Source organism: Myotis nattereri (assembly GCF_964212035.1).
Source record: "Myotis nattereri genome assembly, chromosome: 13".
In the NCBI taxonomy this organism is placed as follows: domain Eukaryota; kingdom Metazoa; phylum Chordata; class Mammalia; order Chiroptera; family Vespertilionidae; genus Myotis; species Myotis nattereri.
Genome location: NC_138088.1, coordinates 6066831 through 6085454, shown reverse-complemented (window position 1 = coordinate 6085454; position 18624 = coordinate 6066831). Strand labels below are relative to the sequence as shown.

Here is an 18624-nt window from a genome sequence, read left to right as displayed (position 1 = left end):
TCTGCACCACATCATTGAATAATGGTGTGGTGAATAATTACAGCTTATAATTAGTATCTGTCAGGATTTACAGCCTAGGAGGGGTGCAAGGAATTGCCTTGTTAATCCATCCAGACAGTGGGTGAAATTTTTATACCTTTGTGGAAACTTCACAGAACAATTGACTATATATCTGTGTGTGGATTTCATAGAGCATCTTTCTTTATATTTGGTTTTTCTCTGGGAACATCTGTCACAGGTCATTTTTTATTTTATTTATGATTATGCATAAGCTAATTGTTGGCTTTGGTTCTTACTTGAGAAAACCCAGGAAGATTTGCTTTGCTATTGTACTCAACCTCTTAATAGAGTTTGATAGTTTTAGAAAACTAAGAACCCTTAGGAAGCAGGGAGACCAACCAGGCTGATCGGAAAAAAATGGACATCAGAAACTCTGGGACCTTAAACTGCAGTCTTCTCATACAAAATGAACTGTTCATGTAATTAATCCTTAGTCAGCATCCTTAGGATATGTTGTTCTTTTCCCAGGTTACTGAGAAATACATTTTCAGATATCCTCGTTTAAAACAGCTTGAAACTAGAGACTCTTGGAGCTGGAATGGTTCTTAGGATTATTTTGTAACCAGGTGTAGGAATCCCTTTTATAATATAGTTGCTTTCTCATTGTTAAGCATTTTAGTGGCAGGAGGCACATTAAAAAGCTATTCACAGTTATTAATCTTGTTCCAATAATTCAGAGAGAGTGCTAAGGAAACATAATAGTAATTGCTCTTTACCTTAATGAAAAAAATGGTGATCAAAAGCCTTCAAATAAAGCAGTGTTTCCCGTGCCTTTCCTATCTTTAGTTAGTTCCTGGTAGTGTGTCACTGTGATGCTATCAGCTCTTGAAATGTCTCTGCTGTTTTCATTTCTATGTCTTTGAATTGAAAAGAGAAACCGAGGCCCACGTTGGGTTAAGGCAGGGGTGGGGAACCTTTCTATCTGCCGAGGGCCTTTGGATATTTATAACATCATTCTCAGGCCATACAAAATTATCAACTTAAAAATTAGCCTGCCCTGTTTGGTCAAACATTTAATTAACTCACCCCTCATGCCTTGGAGGGCCGAGCACATGGTGTCGCAGGGCTGGTAAGGCCCGCAGGTTGGACGTTCCTCACCCCTGGCTTTAGGGCTTTGATTTGCCCAGCATCAAAGCAAATAAGTATTAGAATTAATCATTTCTTACTCTCTTTCTTGTATAATCCCACAACTTTTTGTTTTTCCCTTTATTTTGTCCCCTAAGGAAAAATAGAAAGATAACGTAAGCTTGCTAATGGATACTGCTCCAGTCCATCTAGTTAGAAAGACTGCTGGTGTCCAGTCACTCATGTGCTTTGATACTTGTTTAATCCTGCAGGCTTACTGTGGATTTCTCCGTCCTGGGGTTTCTTCAGAGAATCTTTCTGCAGTGGCCACGGGAAACTGGGGCTGCGGTGCCTTTGGGGGCGATGCGAGATTAAAAGGTGAGTGGACACGTTGTTATAAGAAGGATAATAGCATTCTGACTAGGGAGAAAAGTTAGTCCTTCAAACTGATTTTCTATCATAATAAAAGACCACAAAGATCTAAGAGAGGAGAAAAAGAATACTTGACACTATCCTCTTTTTTCTTATTGTGTTTAAAGGAATCTTATTTTTATTTACTGTTTCCCTTCAGAGGTTACTTATTTCTCTGATCTACCATGTTCTTTCACGGAAGTGATTTTTATGTGTGTTCAGAGCTGTTTTGTTGACTCAGTCATTCATTTACCAAACTTATGGGGCATTTGCTGTGCTCTTGGCCCAGCAAGATTGGGCATCACCCAGACAGACAGGAAGGTAGATACTGAGGTTTCTGGCCTCAAAACCATGCTCAAGACCAGGCACTGGCTGGCTCTGAGAATATAAAAGTGGGTAATATGTGGTTCCTGCTTTGGAATTCACAGTTTAGCATATGAGAGAGGCATAGGCAAATGCAGCACACAGTGATAAGTGCTTTACTAGGGGTGCACAGTGTATGGGAGTAATGCTTGGGAGAGCTGCATGAATGGCATAGATAAGGAGGCATTTGGGTACCCAAGAAAGATAAACAATTCCTGAATTTTATTGTTTGTGTATAAAAATCACAAAACCTGATCAACAAAGCTTTTGGCCATTTACCAGATTATGACATGTCCTCTACTCTCAAAAGTATCAGTTATAGAAAATAGTATTATATCATTACTTAGGATGGTTACTGGTCTTGTCAACTCAACTGGTCTGACACCAAAACCAACGGGGTGTGCTGCAGTGCAGTCCTGACACTGAATACCTGGAGTTAGTGCAGACCTCGCAGGATAAGGGCGAAGTCCTCCACAAGACCACCCCTACTTCAGACTCTAGCCAAATGTCTGAGGTGGGGGTGGGTGTCCTCCAGGCCACACACAATTCTGACCAATTGGCTACAAGTTGAGAGGTGTCCATGATTCCCCTCGTCTAACAGTTCACTAGAGTGACTCACAGAGCCAGGAGGGCACTATTACAACTTTATTAGAAAGGGTACATAATGGTGAGATCTGGGAGAGAACACACAGCTCCCGTGCCCGCTCCCTGTGGTGTCGGGGCACTCTCCCAGCACATCAAGGTGTTTGCCAGCCAGCAAGCTCCGCGGACCTTTGGTGTCCAAAGTTTTTATTGAGGCTTCCTCCATGGGCATCATCGATTGGGACATTGGCCACATCATTTTCAACCCTCTGTTTACTCCCTGAAGTTCAAAGGCTGAAAGTCCCAATGCTGAAGCTATCTCGGGGCCCAATAGGAATCACCTCATAGCAAAGATACTGTCACTCAGGAAATTCCCAGGGCTTCTGAAGCTTCTGCTACGAACCCAGGACCAAGGCCAGGCAGAGTCTTTGTTCTACTACATTTATCAAGTTAACAAGAAAACAAAGCAAACACTAAATGGCCAGCTGGCCTTGATGGCCAAAGGGGAGAGAGACAAAATCCATCTTGTTGGGAGTAAAAGAGTTGAGCTGTCATAAATGAGTCTCTTATTTTTATAAAAAATCACACATTTATGCCCTAGCTGGTTTGGCTCAGTGGATAGAGTGTCAGCCTGTTGACTGGAGGGTCCCGGGTTTGATTCCAGTCAAGGGCACATGCCAGGGTTGTGGGCTGGATCTGCAGTAGGGGGCATGCAGGAGGCAGCCAATCAATGATTCTCTCTTCATCATTGATGTTTCTCTCTCTCTCCCTCTCCCTTCCTCTCTGATATCAATAAAAATATACTTTTTTAAAAAACACACTTATTATTATATTTTAAATTCAGAAAATTATCCTGATGTTTGTGAAAATCACCAGGATTTACTGTTAACATTTTGGTGACCACCCTTTCAGATATTTCTATGTAATAATCTATGTAACCATTTGACATTAATAAGATCACACCATATAGTCTATGCTCTAAACTACCTCATTTTAAAAACATTACAGTCTCATGGATGGCTTTCAACACCAACAAATGTAGACCTGCTGTTGACATTTTTTGTAGCTAAATACTTGTCTGTTGTATGTACCTATATACTTAATTTATTTAATCAATTCTCCATTGTACACAGTTGATTTATTTTCTTTATCTTATATGAAAAGCAATACCGCAGTATATAATTATATATGCTACATATAATTGTTATATTATGGTTAATTCCTAGAAGTAAGATTAATGACTCAAAAGATGTTTGTATTTTATATTTTTATACTTATTGCAAATTTCCTTCTGAATTACTTTGTCTTCCTTTGCACAGGCATGCTCACAAAGATGAGATTGTCAATCGTTTTAATTTCTCTGAAATTCAACTTATTTCATGTGTTTATTGGTCATTTTTATTTATTTTGTGAATTGCTTTTTCATGTCTTCTGCCCATTTAGCTTGTTAGGAGTTATTTTGATTTTTCATTTGCTCTTTCTATATTAAGAAATATTAATTATTTGACTGTCATATGTTGCAGGTATTTTTCTTAGTTTTTTTCCACTTATTTTCAGCCTGTTGGGTTGTTGTCATATGAAGTTAATTTGTACATGTTTGCAGTTTTGTGATGTATTTAGAAAAATCTATTTTTTTATTCTAAAGACTTTTGCCCACATTTTCTTCAACTCAAAAATTTCATGTTATTTTCAGTGTTTTGAAGTCTATAGAAGAAAATTTCTGGGTTTTATTTTATGAAATTCTTTATCATCCTGAATTTGAGGAAACCTGTTTTTCACTCTGGACTTATTGATCTTATGACAGACACTTTTTTTCTGTTTTTCTTTGAAGTGAAATGAATGAGTGCATTTGTATCATCAATCCAGAAGCCACGTCTGCCATAAGCCTTGGTCGTTTGTGCTGGACCATTTAGGAAGCTTTATAAATGTGTTTCTTCCATTTCTTTCTTTATGGCATAAAGCTTTTCAGACTGCAGATTGCTTCTGCTGGTGACTATCAAGTATAGTATTTAAAGATTTTCATTATGTAATTCATTTTCTCAATTATCGAGATTTAAAACTTTGGAGTGACTTTAAAAAATATATTTTTATTGATTTCAGAGAGGAAGGGAGAGAGAGATAGAAACATCAATGATGAGAGAGAATCATTGATTGCCTGTCTCCTACACACCTCCTATTGGGGATCGAGCCTGCAACCCAGGCATGTGCCCTTGTCTGGTATCGAACCTAGGACCCTTCTGTCCGCAAGCCGATGCTCTATCCACTGAGCAGAACCAGCTAGGGCTGGAGCAATTTTTTTAAATCATTCCCTCCCCTTTATTTGCTTGAATAATCATTAAAGAAAATTAGAAGTAATCATAGTGTCCTTCAGTGAGGGATTATTTACTAAAACTAATTTTGAAAAGAAATAAATTATGGTACATCTATGCAATGAAATATATGCAGCCATTATTATCTATTGCTGAAATATAACTGATGACATGGAAGGATTCTTTTGGAATCTGCCAAATTGGGGGGAAATGCACCGTATATGTAATATAAATCACTTTTTAAATTAAACTATGAGCATCAAGTATGATACACAAATTTGAGATTCTCTATGTTTATCTGTATGAGAAGATTAACTTAATTAGCCCTAACCAGTTTGGCTCAGTGGATAGAGCGTTGGCCTGCGGACAGAAAGGTCCCAGCTTCGATTCCGGTCAAGGTCATGTACCTTGGTTGCGGGCACATCCTCAGTGGGAGGTGTGCAGGAGGCAGCTGATCGATGTTTCTCTCTCATCGATGTTTCTAACTCTCTATCCCTCTCCCTTCCTTTCTGTAAAAAAATCAATAAAATTTAAAAAAGAAGATTAACTTAATTGTCTCTAACTATGTGATATAGATGTTATTTTTCTTTTCAATCTGTATTTTTCTGTTGTGAGCATATAGGGTGGGCCAAAAGTACGTTTATAATTATGGGGATGCAAAACACAGTTTATTCTTGTATTATTATTTATTAATTATTGTATTCTTTTCCATACAAACAATTGTAAACCTACTTTTGCCTCTCCTATACATTGGTTTTGTAACAAAAAAAATTTCTGACAACATAGATGGGTCTTGAGGGCATTATGCTAAGTGAAATAAGTGAGATAGAAAAAAAACAAATGGCATATGATCTTATATGTGGAATCTAAAAACAAAACAAAAAAACACTCATAGATTCATACATACAAAGAATAGATTGGTGGTTGCCAGAAGTGGGAGTGGGGGTTGAAACTGCTAAAGAGGGTCAAAAGGTACCAACTTCCATGCCTGGCCAGTGCGGCTCAGTGGTTGAGCATTGACCTATGAACTAGGAGGTCATGGTTCAATTCACGGTCAGGGCACATGGGTTGTGGGCTGGATCCCCAGTAGGGGCTGTTCAGGAGGCAGCTGATCAGTGATTCTCTCACATCATTGATGTTTCTATCTCTCTCTCCCTCTCCCTTCCTCTCTGAAATCAATAAAAATATGTATTTTTTTAAAAGGGTACCAACTTTCAGTTATAAAATAAATAAACTATGGAGCTACAATGTACAGCATAACAACTATAGTTAATAATACTGTATTGTATATTTCAAAGTTGCTAAAAGAGTAGATTTTGAAAGTTCTCATCACAAGAAAATAAATTTTTGTAACTATGTATGGAGGTGAATGTTAACTATACTTACAGTGGTGATCATTTATTTCTCAATATATACAAATATCGAAACATTATGTTGTATACCTAAAACTAATATAATGTTATAGGTCAATCATATTACAATTTTTACAAGTCAGCCATCAGAATAGTATAAGCTCCTCTTTTATAAGCCCACCTTCTCATTGGTCACATCACAGACATGAGCAAAGGGGCATGTAAATCCTAGATTAATCTCCAAGGGAGGAGAGCACCAAGAAAGATGTTTGCTAATGAACTCATGTTAGGGAGATACAGCAGGTACATAAAGAATTAGAGGTTCTCATCCAATTCAGAGTATTGATAGATGACACAAATTTGGGAGCTAAAACCCCCTGAGAGCAGTTAAACACAGGCCAATGTTAACATTCTCTGCTGCCATCCTTAGCGGTCCCTAGGTCTCACTCACCCTCTCATGAAGTCTCTTCTGACCTATCAGGTGCTCTCCCTACCTTACAAGAGAAAGGAGGGAAAACGGGGGGGGGGGGGGGGGGGGAGGGGGATATGTAAATCCTTAAACTTGTATTTCTCTTAGAAATAAGGCAAAAGTGTTTTTAATATGTGTGTTGTCCAATTGTATATGAGTTTTACAATTTATAAAGACAATTTTGAACTGCTGTCATATATTTATAGCTAATAAGAGAATATTTTTCACATATTTACTCATTCAACAAGCACTTATTAACAACTTTCTGCCCCCAGGCAACCAGAGGATAGGAAAGAAGGGACATGGGGAAGAGAGATTCCTTGTCTGGAATCGAACCCAGGACCCCTTCTGTCCGCAGGCTGATGCTCTATCCACTGAGCCAAACCAGCTAGGGCTGGAGCGAATTTTTGATCATTCCCTCCCCTGTATTTGCTTCAATAATCATCGAATCATTTGCTTGAATACAATAATTAATAAATAATAATACAAGAATAAAGGCTCGGTGTCTGTCCCCCGGCAGCAGCCAGTGGCCTCCTGCACACCGGTGCGACCAAAGGGGCACTCTGTCCTCCCCCTGATCCCCCATCTTTCTGAGCACCCTGCGGAAACGCTCTGAGTGACCGTGAACTCTTCTTATTTTGGGGGCTCCTAGCTGTTCCAAAGTGACCCCTCAGTCCATACTTGACTTTTAACATTTTGTTAGTTTTAACTGATTTATTCTTACCCATTTCTATGGTGGCCACCTCTTTTTTTCTGTGCTCTTTCAGCAATTATACTATCTGTGTCTCATCTTGTCTTGAAAGGAGCTTGTCATACTTCAGTTACTTTGCAAACTCGGCTCCCTGGTAGACTCAGAAAAAGTTAGGATTCTGTAGCTCACTTGGCCTTTTCTCATTATTAAGGTGGAAGCAATGTGGTTTTTTGATGCTTTATTTATCTCATCTCAGTGGAGACTGTGGAGAGGGCTCCTGCCCTAAGTGTACCACCTGGCACCCATGAGATTTTTAGGAGGTAATTTAAAACCCTTTCTAAATGGTTGTTGTGTTTTTTAATGTTTCTTTTATCCCTTATTTCAGATTTATTGCATGGTATTCAAAGATGTAGATAATATTATTTCTACTTTTTGCAGAGTTTTGAGCTTTTCTTTGTGGCCTAACATAGTCAGTTGTTGCAGATATTATGTTGGCAGTTGAAAGTTGCCTCTGAATAGTGTAGCACTTATCTATACCATTAGATCAGACCTTTATCATTCTAATTTCGTTGCTTTGCTTTGTGAAGGGATTGAGTGCAGCAAGAACAGTAGAGTGGTGACTAAAGTTCTTTTTGTTTTATTGTGTTTTTGTCTATTTCTTTTTTCATTTCCTTCAGTGTTTATTTTTTATGTCTCCATATTGTATTACCTAACTTTTGGGAGACTATGCCTTTGCTAGTTTAGCATAATTAAAATATATCTTGATGTTGACTTTCACTACCCAAAAGTGACTTGCAAATACAATATTTCTATTTAACAAACTTATTCAACAACCTCTGTGTGCCTTTCGTTAGATTACAGTTTTGCCCAGTTTTTTCCATTTTGCATATTTTTAAACTGTCTATATCTGGCTAATTTCTTCTTTTTCTTTAAGACTCCACTCTAGTGCTAACTATTCCACAAAAATCCCCCTTTCTCACCCACCCCACTCCCCCACCCTGCAAAATAGTTCTGTGTTAGGGTTCTTTCAGTTACAAAAGACACTCGTGTACCTTATCACTGAAGTAGGAGAGGGAATTTTATTGGCTGATGTGGCTGAGAGGCAGTGCAGAGCTGGCATCCTGAGATCAGGTGCTTCCTTTCGTGTGTGTTGTTTAAAGATGATGGGCCTCCTTCTCCTCTTGCATTGGTCATCTCCACATGGCAGGAGCCGTGACCAAATAGTGCCAGGCCTGCAGTATTGCAGTTGAGTCCCTAAGGTAAAGGGGACTCCTTTAATTAAAAATTCTGTGGAAATATTCTAATTTGACCAACTTGGATCAGCTTCCCCTCCCTTGGACCAAATCATTGTAATCAGGGAGTCATTAAACACTGAACACATCCCCTAATGACGTTAAGAGGATATCCAGTTGAGATATATATATATATATTAAACAAAAAGTTTTCTGAGCTTATAGAAATGTATATAAATTTGTTTTCTTTCATAATTTATATCCCATTTATATCAAACCTAAATGATATCTTTACTAGTTATTTTGCTATTTTGGAATCAAGCTAGCTAAACTCCAGAAAAACCAATATTCTAGAAAAGGTTGGAACCAGGACAATGCTGATAAATCATTTGCTACCATGCTGTGGTTGGCCTGCCTATCCCTTTGGCTGGCGTTTGTGGGAGGTCTGGTTGTGGAAGTGGGAAAGGGGTGCCTACTTAGACATGGAAGGTAGAAAAATAGAATTATGGGCCAGGTCACCCCGGTTTGTCTACCACAGGTTCCTCTTCTCTTTGTTATCTTTTGTCAGAACACATCTCCATTTATCTCACAGCCTTGCACCTACACACTTGATAGGCATTCCTTTCTTAATCTTTCTGCATTGTTCTCTTCTATGGATCCGGGCCTACGATGGGGTCTTGTATGATAACTGCATTCATAGTGACTAGAGGTAGCGGAATAGTTGTTATGAGCACCTGGAAGATGCCACTGAGTTAGTGAATCCGGAAAATGCCTTTTGGATTTTTTTTTTCACTCCGGGAGTTGCTGACAATCAGGCAGGTTTAAGAAATGCTGCATTCTGTTCTTTAATTTGAATAGTTACCCTTCAGCTTGTAGCCTCATTTTTAAGATGAGGAGACCAGTTTTTAGAGAGGCTAAGAAACTGTTCAAAGAGAGACAGCTAGTAAATGTCAGAGCCACATTCAGATTTGGCCTGTCATCCTCAAAAACCAGTATATGTTCTTGTTGTTGTTGTTGTTGTTGTTGTTAAACATGTTGAATGTATTTTGTGTTCCAGGAATTGTACTAAGCGCTTTTCTTACATTAGTTCATATCAGCCTATTCAGTAGGTTTATTTGTCGCTTTAGAGGTGTGATAACTAAGGAATAGAGAAGTAAGTAACTAGCCTGTGGTCACAAAGATATCAAGTGGCAGTGCTGAGATTCAAAGCGGGATTGATGCCCAAGAGCCCAGTGTCTGTGCTCTTGCTATTACTTTATTGGCCAAACTCTGTATCTGGATCTAGATTTGGAGATGGCATTCTAGAGATGGTGGTTGAATTCTTGTAGAGAGAGAGCTTTTAAAGCAGATGAAAGGACCAACAATTGAGCCTTTAGTTATGTCCTTTGGGGGCTTGGGCGGGGGGGTGGAGGGGGCAGGTGGTGTCAAGATGAAAAATCTTAAGAACCGCACCAGAGGACAAGACCAGTTAGAGAATAGGAGCTGGCCTGGGAGCGTAAGCCGAAGCCTGTGGGCTGGTAGCTTTTCAGATGAGCGAGCACGTGAGCTAACAAAACAGCTGGGGTTAATGAGAAGGACGTCAGTAGCAGTACTTGCACATCGATGCTATTTCAGCCTGCTTGCCAGCAGGCATTTAAATAATGTAAACAAACAATTTGAGGCAATTCTCCTGACTGACATTTGGTAAATTTGCTTGGAGTAGACCAGAATGACAGGGCAGCTTTGCAGCATAGTGTGTGAGGGCGGGAGGTTTTCAGTCGGACTGCCAGGGTCGACTCTCATTCCACTCCTTTTTGGCTGTATGACTTTAAACAAATTACTTAACCTTTGGTGGCTATATTTCCTTATTTTCAAAATGGAGATGATACTGATATTTACCTTATTTGGTTTTTGTAAGGATTAAGTGAGTTAATCATTATAAATCTTGAGTTTGTGCTTACCGTCCAACATGCTATGAGGTAGGAGCTCAGTGTTAGCAGGTGTTACTAATGTTGCATGCTGATATTACAACCCACACCTAGGTATGAATATCCATCATTTTACTCAATTTTTATTTGGTTCATCTGATGCAGGAGGACACTGTGAATTGTGGTTTTTTATGTTATACTTATTTGAACTTCTTTCATAGCTTAACATCGATGCCAAAAAGAAAATTAAAACCAAGCTCCCTGCAGGTTAATTTAAATGATTATTTTGGCACCTACTTGTGCTTGAAGTTAGAATTTGATGCTTTTATATCACACTTGGAGTCAGTCCACATATCCTATTAGACTTGTGAGGCAAGAGAGTTCACTTCACTCCGAGAACACAATTCTCTCAATTTACGAACGCCTTGGGGATGTTGTGCCTAGTGGGGCCTAAAGACAATTCTGTTTAAAATAATATTTTGTTAGTGATTACTGATGCATCTCAGGTCAAGAGTAATGTATATTTCTGAAAAATTTATTTGTGAATGTGTAGTCTAATAGCCAATGAAAGGAGAAAAATTGTAGCAGAGATTATGGAATTCTACACTCAGAGTCTTTAGGGATCTGCCCTCCATTGCATAGCTGAGGAAAATGCTGGAAAGAGAGTTGACTTGGTGAAAGTCATAGAGCTGATCGGTAGAGAAGGGTGAGGGCTGAACTAGGGCTCCTATCTCCAGACCCAACTTGTCTAACACATGTTTATGTCACAGTGGGCACCCAAATAGAAATAGATGTGAATTCAAGAACGTAATGTGACTTGGTGTCTCTTATTAGAAACTGGCCTCCTTTTGGTAGCTCTGTCAGGCTTATCTCTAAGAGCCTGTCCACTGGGGAAAAATGGCCTGTGAAGCATTTTTTAAATTGATTTTAGAGCGAGGAAGGGGGAGGGAGAGGAAGAGAGAGAGAGAGAGAGAGAGAGAGAGAGAGAGAGAGAGAGAGACATCAGTGTGAGAGAGAAACATTGATTGGCTGCCTCCTGCACTCCCCCTACTGGGGATGGAGCCTGCAACCTAGGTATATGGCCTGACCGGGAATTGAAGGGTGACCTCCTGGTCCATAGGTCGATGCTCAATCACTGAGCCACACGGCCAGCCTCTCTCTGTTTTAAATAGGAAATACTTAAAGCTAAATTCTCATTCAAATTAAGAGGTAAGAAGTGATACCTCTTGGTAGAGGAAGATGACAATTCATTAGTTTCCATTTTTATGTGTAGTTAAGGTTAATTAGGACCCTTTTGAAATTGAGTGTATTGAAGCTTTAATGTATGCACAAGTTGGTTGAGCAGTTTTAATTAAAACATTTCTATTTTGAGATTAATTGCTTTCAGTACTGTGAGATTAATGAGGCCTAGTCATGTTGTGGATACTCAATAAATATTAGTTTGGAAATTAGAAAATACTTTGGTATTTTAGAATCTTGCCTGTAGTATAGTGTCTTATATTCTTTCTCAAATCTGGGGAAACTCAGTATATCAAATTTACTAGTTTAACTTAAAAATATTTTTCCTTCCTATTTAATTTTTAAAACTTTTTACTTGAAAATAATTTTGAATTCATAAAAGTTACAAAAAGTAAAATTATACACACACACTTCTCTGTGTGTGTGTATATACATACATATGTGTGTGTATATATGCATGCATATATGTACACACATATAATTTTTTTCTGAATCATTTGAGCTTGTTATGTACATTGTGCCCCTTTTCTTAAATATTTAGTTTGTGCTTCCTAAGAATAAAATATTTTCTGTCCTAGCCAGTTTGGCTCAGTGAATAGATCATCAGCCTGTGGACTGAAGGGTTCTTGGGTTCAATTCCGGTCTAGGGCACATGCCCAGGTTGCAGGCTCAATCCCCAGGGTGGGGTGTGCAGGAAGCAGCCAAACAATGATTCTCTCTCATCATTGATGTTTCTATCTCCCTTTCTCCTTCTTCCTCTCTGAAATCTATCTATCTATCTATCTATCTATCTATCTATCTATCTATTTAAAAGAATAAAATATCCTGCCCTAACCGGTTTGGCTCAGTGGATAGAGCGTCAGCCTGCGGACTAAAAGGTCCCAGGTTTGATTCCGATCAAGGGCATGTACCTGGGTTGAGGGCACATCCCCAATAGGGGGTGTGCAGGAGGCAGCTGATCAATGTTTCTCTCTCATCGATGTTTCTAACTCTATCCCTCTCCCTTCCTCTCTGTAAAAAATCAATAAAAAAATTTTTTTTAAAAAAAGAATAAAATACCCTATATAATAAAAGGCTAATATGCAGATCAACCAAACGGCCGAGCGACTGGTCGCTAAGATGCTCACTGACACCAGGGGACAGATAGTCAATGCAGGAACTGCCCTTTGGTGGTCAGTGCCCTCCCACAGGGTGTACGCCACTCAGCCAGACACGGGCTCATGGCTGGCCAGTGCAGCAGTGGTGGCGGGAGCCTCTCCCACCTCTGCAGCAGTGCTAAGGATGTCTGACTGCCGGCTTAGGCCCGCTCCTTGTGGGACTAAGCCAGCAGTCGAACATCCCCTGAGGGCTCCCAGACTGCGAGAGGGCACAGGTGAGGCTGAGGGACTCCCCCCACCCCCCAAGTGCACGAATTTCATGCACCGGGCCTCTAGTTTTTATATAAAACACATTATAGTTATTAATTTCATAATTATGCCTTGATTGAATACTTTTATCTACTATATCATCTATGTTCCAGTTTTGTCAAGTGGCCGTTTTGCCCTTCAGTACAGGGTCTGGAGACAGATATTACATTTAATTCTCATGACTTGTAGCCTCCTTTTGAATATGGAGCGTTTCCACAGCTCTCTTTGTCTTCTCTGTCATCGACATGTTTTAAGAATACAGTGTTCCTTGGATTTGTTTGCTGTTTGCTCGTGATTAGCTTGAGTCTCTGCATGCTCAGAGCATTGCACAGGTGATAGTGTCTAAGGCACATGATGGCCATCTGACCCCACTGGTGATGTTAATTTTGATCATCCAGTAAAGATGTTGTCTAATCTCTCCACTGTGTAGGTTTTGGATTTTTTTTTCCTTTCTTGTAGCTAATAAGACACTTGAAGACAAAATTTACCGTAGATTTAGTGTCCTTTAATGATTTTTGCTGGATCCAGTCTTTGCCATGATGGTTGCAAAAAAAGGATTATCTCATTCTAGCGGTCTCTCCAACTTACTGATTATTAGTCTTTGGCTTTCTCCTGAGCAAGAGCTCTCCTTCCTCTTCTCTGTTTATTGTGTATTATCAGTGTGGACTCAGCAATTCATATTTTTTCAGTAGTTTGTAATTTATTACTGTACTTAATATTTTGGTACTTAGCTTCCAGATTTGGCTAGTGGGAGCTTCTTCAAATTGGTCCCTGTATCCATGTGACACATTCCCACCAATTTTTTCTCCCACCATTTTTTTTTAACATATCCTTACTTTCTGGTGTAGAAAAATATTTTGAACTCATCTTGTACCTGTCCTGTCCCTATTGTGGAATCAGGCATTTCCCTTAGGAGTCCTGCTCCTTTTAGGGGGAATGGTGTTAGATACCAAGATGTGGGCACTAGGTATGCTCATTGCTACTGGGATGTCTTCTTTTAGACTTTTTCAGCAAAGTAGGAGATTTTCTCTTTCTCTCTCTCTCTCTCTCTCTCTCTCTCTCTCTCTCTCTCTCTCACACACACACACACACGCACACACACACACACACACACACACACACACACACACACACATATATATATTGGGGATGTCATGAGCACATACCGGTGTCTTCCATTGCAATGTATCTCCTCCCAGAGTTATTTGTCTTTTCCCACTAGAGAGAACCCCAGCTCCCAACAGTATCAACATTTACTCATTTGCTCAATCCTGAAATGTATCTAAAATACTTTCAGAATTGCTTTGCCTGTACCACTATGGTAAGCAAACCTAGTAAAAAGAGTGGGGAGTTTGTGATTCTTTCCTTCATGCCCAATACTGAGGGTATATTAGTCAAATATTGTGTTCATAAGTTACATTAGCTCTTTCTTTCATCCTTCCTTTTTCCTTTCCCTTCGGTGTAGTTATGTTATTCTTTTGAAATAAAATTTGGCACATTTGTCTTCATTTGCTTTCCATTATAGGTTTCTCCTCATTCCCATTCTTTTTGTTTGTTAATCCTCACCCGAGGATATTTTTTCCATTGGTTTTTTAGAGAAAATGGAAGGGAGAGACAGAGAGAGAGAGAAACATTGATGTGAGAGGGGCACATTGATTGGTCGCCTCCCACACACACACCCCAGTCAGTCCCTATCCGTCCCAATGCCAGTCCTGATCCCAGTCCCGATGCGGGAGGAACGCCAGCGGGAGTGTCTGTGGGAGAGTCTTGTGCCGCTGCAGCTACGTTCGCCACCTGTGAGCTCGGCATCTGGCACCCGTCGGTGAGCCTGCAACCGGGGTATGACGTGCCCTTGACCAGAGTAGAACCTAAGACCCTTCACTCCACAGACCGGCGCTCTAACCACTGAGACAAACTGGCTAGGGCATCATTCTCATTCTTTCTGGGTTTGATTTTTTTAAATTATTTTTATTGATTTCAGAGAGGAAGGGAGAGGGAGAGAGAGTTAGAAACATCACTGAGGAGAGAGAATCATTGATCAGCTGCCTCCCACATGCACGTGCCCTCCCCTACCCCCACTGGGGATTGAGGCCACAACCTGGGCATGTGCTCTTGACTGGAATAGAACCAGGGACCCTTCAGTCCACAGGCCGATGCTCTAACCACTGAGAAAACCATCTAGGGCTCCATTCTTACTGTTTTAATTTTATTTTTTGAAGTGTATAATATTAACATGCTCTCAAAATTCAAAACCATACTAAAACTTTTAGTTTTATTTCCACCTTTTTTTTTTTTAAGGAAAAAGATATATAACTAGAAAAGGGCATTTATTATACCTGTGTTCAGTTTTGTTGTTATTATTTAAATTAAATTTTGTCTATTGAGATGAAGATTACAAGAAACTTAATTTTTGGAAACGTCCTTGAGTCTCAGTGATTTGTAACTTTGATTCCTGGAGACAGTGGGTCTGAGTGATTTCCCGTCCCAGCACACAGAGTTATGTCCAGTGTTCTCAGTAGCAATCGCTCCAGGCTGCGGTGATTGGGTAGGGGTGGGAGTGCAGGAGGGGTGAGATGCTTGCTGCGGGTTAATGAGAGCATTGCAGCCTCCCAAGTATACTGGTCAAGGAAAATCACAGAGACTCCTGTGGTACAAAGACCAGTGGCTGTGTAATGAGACAAAATAATCAGGTAAGCAAACACAAAAAATTTAGTTCCAGATTAGTATAAGCAAGAAGAAATACCACCTTAGTGCCTTAGCTCTGCTGCCTCAAAATGCCCCTTCCTTTGTCTTCCCACAAAGGTGCTTGATGGGAATTCTGTGGCTTAATGCTAGTCTCGGCAGCAGGTCTGAACAGTCACACAAGTAGATGATTTATGCCCACCCTGTATTTGCCATTTCTAATGTGTCTATCGGGTTTATAAATCTTTTAATGCAAGATTCCTCTCAGGCACACCAGCTATAATTTAGCTGGTTGAAAGAACTAACAGTGTCTTCATGGAAGTGTCATAATATAGCTGTATTTCCTCTCTTGCCACAGCCTTAATACAGATACTGGCAGCTGCTGTAGCTGAGCGGGATGTGGTTTATTTCACCTTTGGGGACTCGGAATTGATGAGAGACATTTACAGCATGCACACTTTTCTTACCGAAAGGAAACTGACTGTTGGTAAGTAGGAGAGTCTTGACACTGCTATCCAATGGATTTAGGAGGAGCACCTGCCAAATCTGGATGGATCACAGTGAATAAGAAAAAAATCAAGTGTGATTTTTGAGGAGGGGAAGCAAAGTTTTAGAGAGGCGTCATTGGTGGGATCATTGTTTTCTGGCAAAGTGTCATTCACAGTTTTGAAAGGGTATATCATCTTATTAAAGTAAAGGCTAAGAAGCTGGGGTAGTGTCCACTTTGATGTTTGTGTATACAGAAAACTAAAGGAAGGAAGCGTAGGGGGCAAGTTCAATCCTAAGAAGCCTCGTTCTGAGCTCTGCTTAGCAGACATGCCAGCTTGCTCACCTAGTGTTTCCGCTGGACAGGAGAGGCCTTGCTGCCGTGGGAGCCCAGTGCAGAATCAGAGCTGCTGCAGACTCCCAACGGATGCGTGGATAATGTGCGACACACGGAGGCAAAGTAGTTTACAGTTGTTTGGATGGAAAATAGCACAGTAATTAATACATAACAATACAAGAATGAACTCTGTTTCATGTACCCACAACTGTAAACTTACTTTTGCCCCACCCTGTATATAGCCTGTTGGAATCATGAGCTAATAAATAGTTTCTTTAAGGTATTTTTTAAATTTTTATCTTTATGTCAGGAAAGCCTTCCAGGCATATGAAATTCATACTTTATTTTCAAATTTAAACATATGTTAAGATAAAACTGAGTGTTGTTTAGTAGTTTCATCCATCTATATACCTTAATGTACAAATTGGTCTTGCCCTTTACTCCCCAGGAGAAGTATATAAGCTGTTGCTGCGTTATTACAATGAAGAATGTAGAAACTGTTCCACTCCCGGACCAGACATGAAGCTTTACCCATTCATATACCAGGCCGTTGAGTCCTGTGTGGAGACCACCAACCAGCCAGGACAAAGGACTGGGGCCTGAGGAGCGGAGTGACTAGAACCTCCTTCCACCTCCTCGCAGAAACATCCTGTGTGAATTGTCAGGTGTAATATATGAACTGACTTAATAGAATGTGTGTATAATCCACACTTGTGTGCAAGGATGCCATCCCTTCTCCGCGTATGCAGTTGTCAGTTTGTACATCCAAGTCCCCTCCATCTGGACTTGTGTAAACTTAGATATATATTTTTTTCACTTTTCCTGTTTCAATCTCCACTCTGATTGTTCTTCCTTTTGCCTGTCAGATTTCTTGGGAAGTCCCATGAAAGGTTGGGCTCATCCCATCAGGTCTCTTTTTTGATGCCTGTGTATTATACCAATGGCCTCTGTACCACAGACCCAGTAGCGCCAGGGAAGAAGTTGCAGTCCACGAATCTCTTCAGCTGGGTCTGCTAAAGCTCTCTCCAGGGGCCTCTCCTCCCCGCTCTTGTTAAGATTACATTGTCTGCGATTTTGACTTTAGAAAACTAAGAGCTGGGCTTTTTTCATTCATGTTATATAATTCAAATCTCCTAAGTTAAAACAATTTTGTATTTAAGACAGAATAATTTCCAGAAATACCTATTTTGAGACATCATCTTTATCTGTTATAGTTTTTCTGTCCTTTTTTCCCTCATCAATTTTTATTGATAATGGTTATAGAAACTGACCAAGATGGAAAAAAAGGTAGAATAAGAGAGAATTTCCCCAAATGATGTTTAAAAAAAACTAGATTCAAGAGAGTTGAAGGATTTTTTGTTTCTTAGGATTTTTTTTTCTTTTTAAATTAGGATTATTGTTTGTTCCTTGGTGCTTAAGGCATCATCATACAACCAAAGTTTATGAACTGGGAACTTAATGCTGATTTGTTCATATTGAAGTTTCTCTGGTATTCAAGGTTATATGGTTAATAAATTTTCATTAGCAATCATTTGTCAGAAACTCTCATTATCTATATTTATATGTAATATAAATATATCTTCTCTAAGTGTGTCTGTGCAACCACATAAAGTCTAAATAAAACTGGAGTTGTGGAAAAGGATTCTGTTTAAGCTTTATCAGGGCCTCTGTTTCAAATCTAACAGTTGTGACCCTTTAAAACTGGCAACAAACTAATAATGTCTTTTGAAGGTTTCAAGTAAAAACCAATACCAATTCTGTGTTAATGGAGAGTAGAGTTTAATCACAAAAGCATTTATTTCAGTTTCTAAAATAATTGTAAACCATACCTTAGAAGTTCTGGTTTATAGTCAGTGTCAGGAAAAGCTATTGGAGGTAAAATCCTAAAAATGAGGAGTTTGGGTAGATGGTGTCAGCATTGGCAGGGATAAAATGGGGCTTGGCCAATGTCTGTAACTTTTTTGTTTGCATAGATTGAGAGGTTAATGGATTTGGAACCTAAAGGCAGCCACTTACTATTAACCAAGTTCTTT

At 39.6% G+C, this 18624-nt stretch overlaps 1 protein-coding gene across 1 annotated transcript in view; it reads left to right on the top strand.

Moving 5' to 3' along the window:
* Positions 1-18238, top strand: part of PARG (poly(ADP-ribose) glycohydrolase) — a 182971-nt gene extending 164733 nt beyond the window's left edge. The window contains exons 16-18 of the mRNA XM_081104551.1: positions 1398-1503; positions 16127-16255; positions 17040-18238. Of these exons, the coding sequence (XP_080960677.1) occupies positions 1398-1503; positions 16127-16255; positions 17040-17194 (390 nt within the window). The 3' untranslated portion in view covers positions 17195-18238. The remainder of the gene's footprint in view (positions 1-1397; positions 1504-16126; positions 16256-17039) is intronic.
* The last annotated feature ends 386 nt before the right edge of the window (positions 18239-18624 follow it).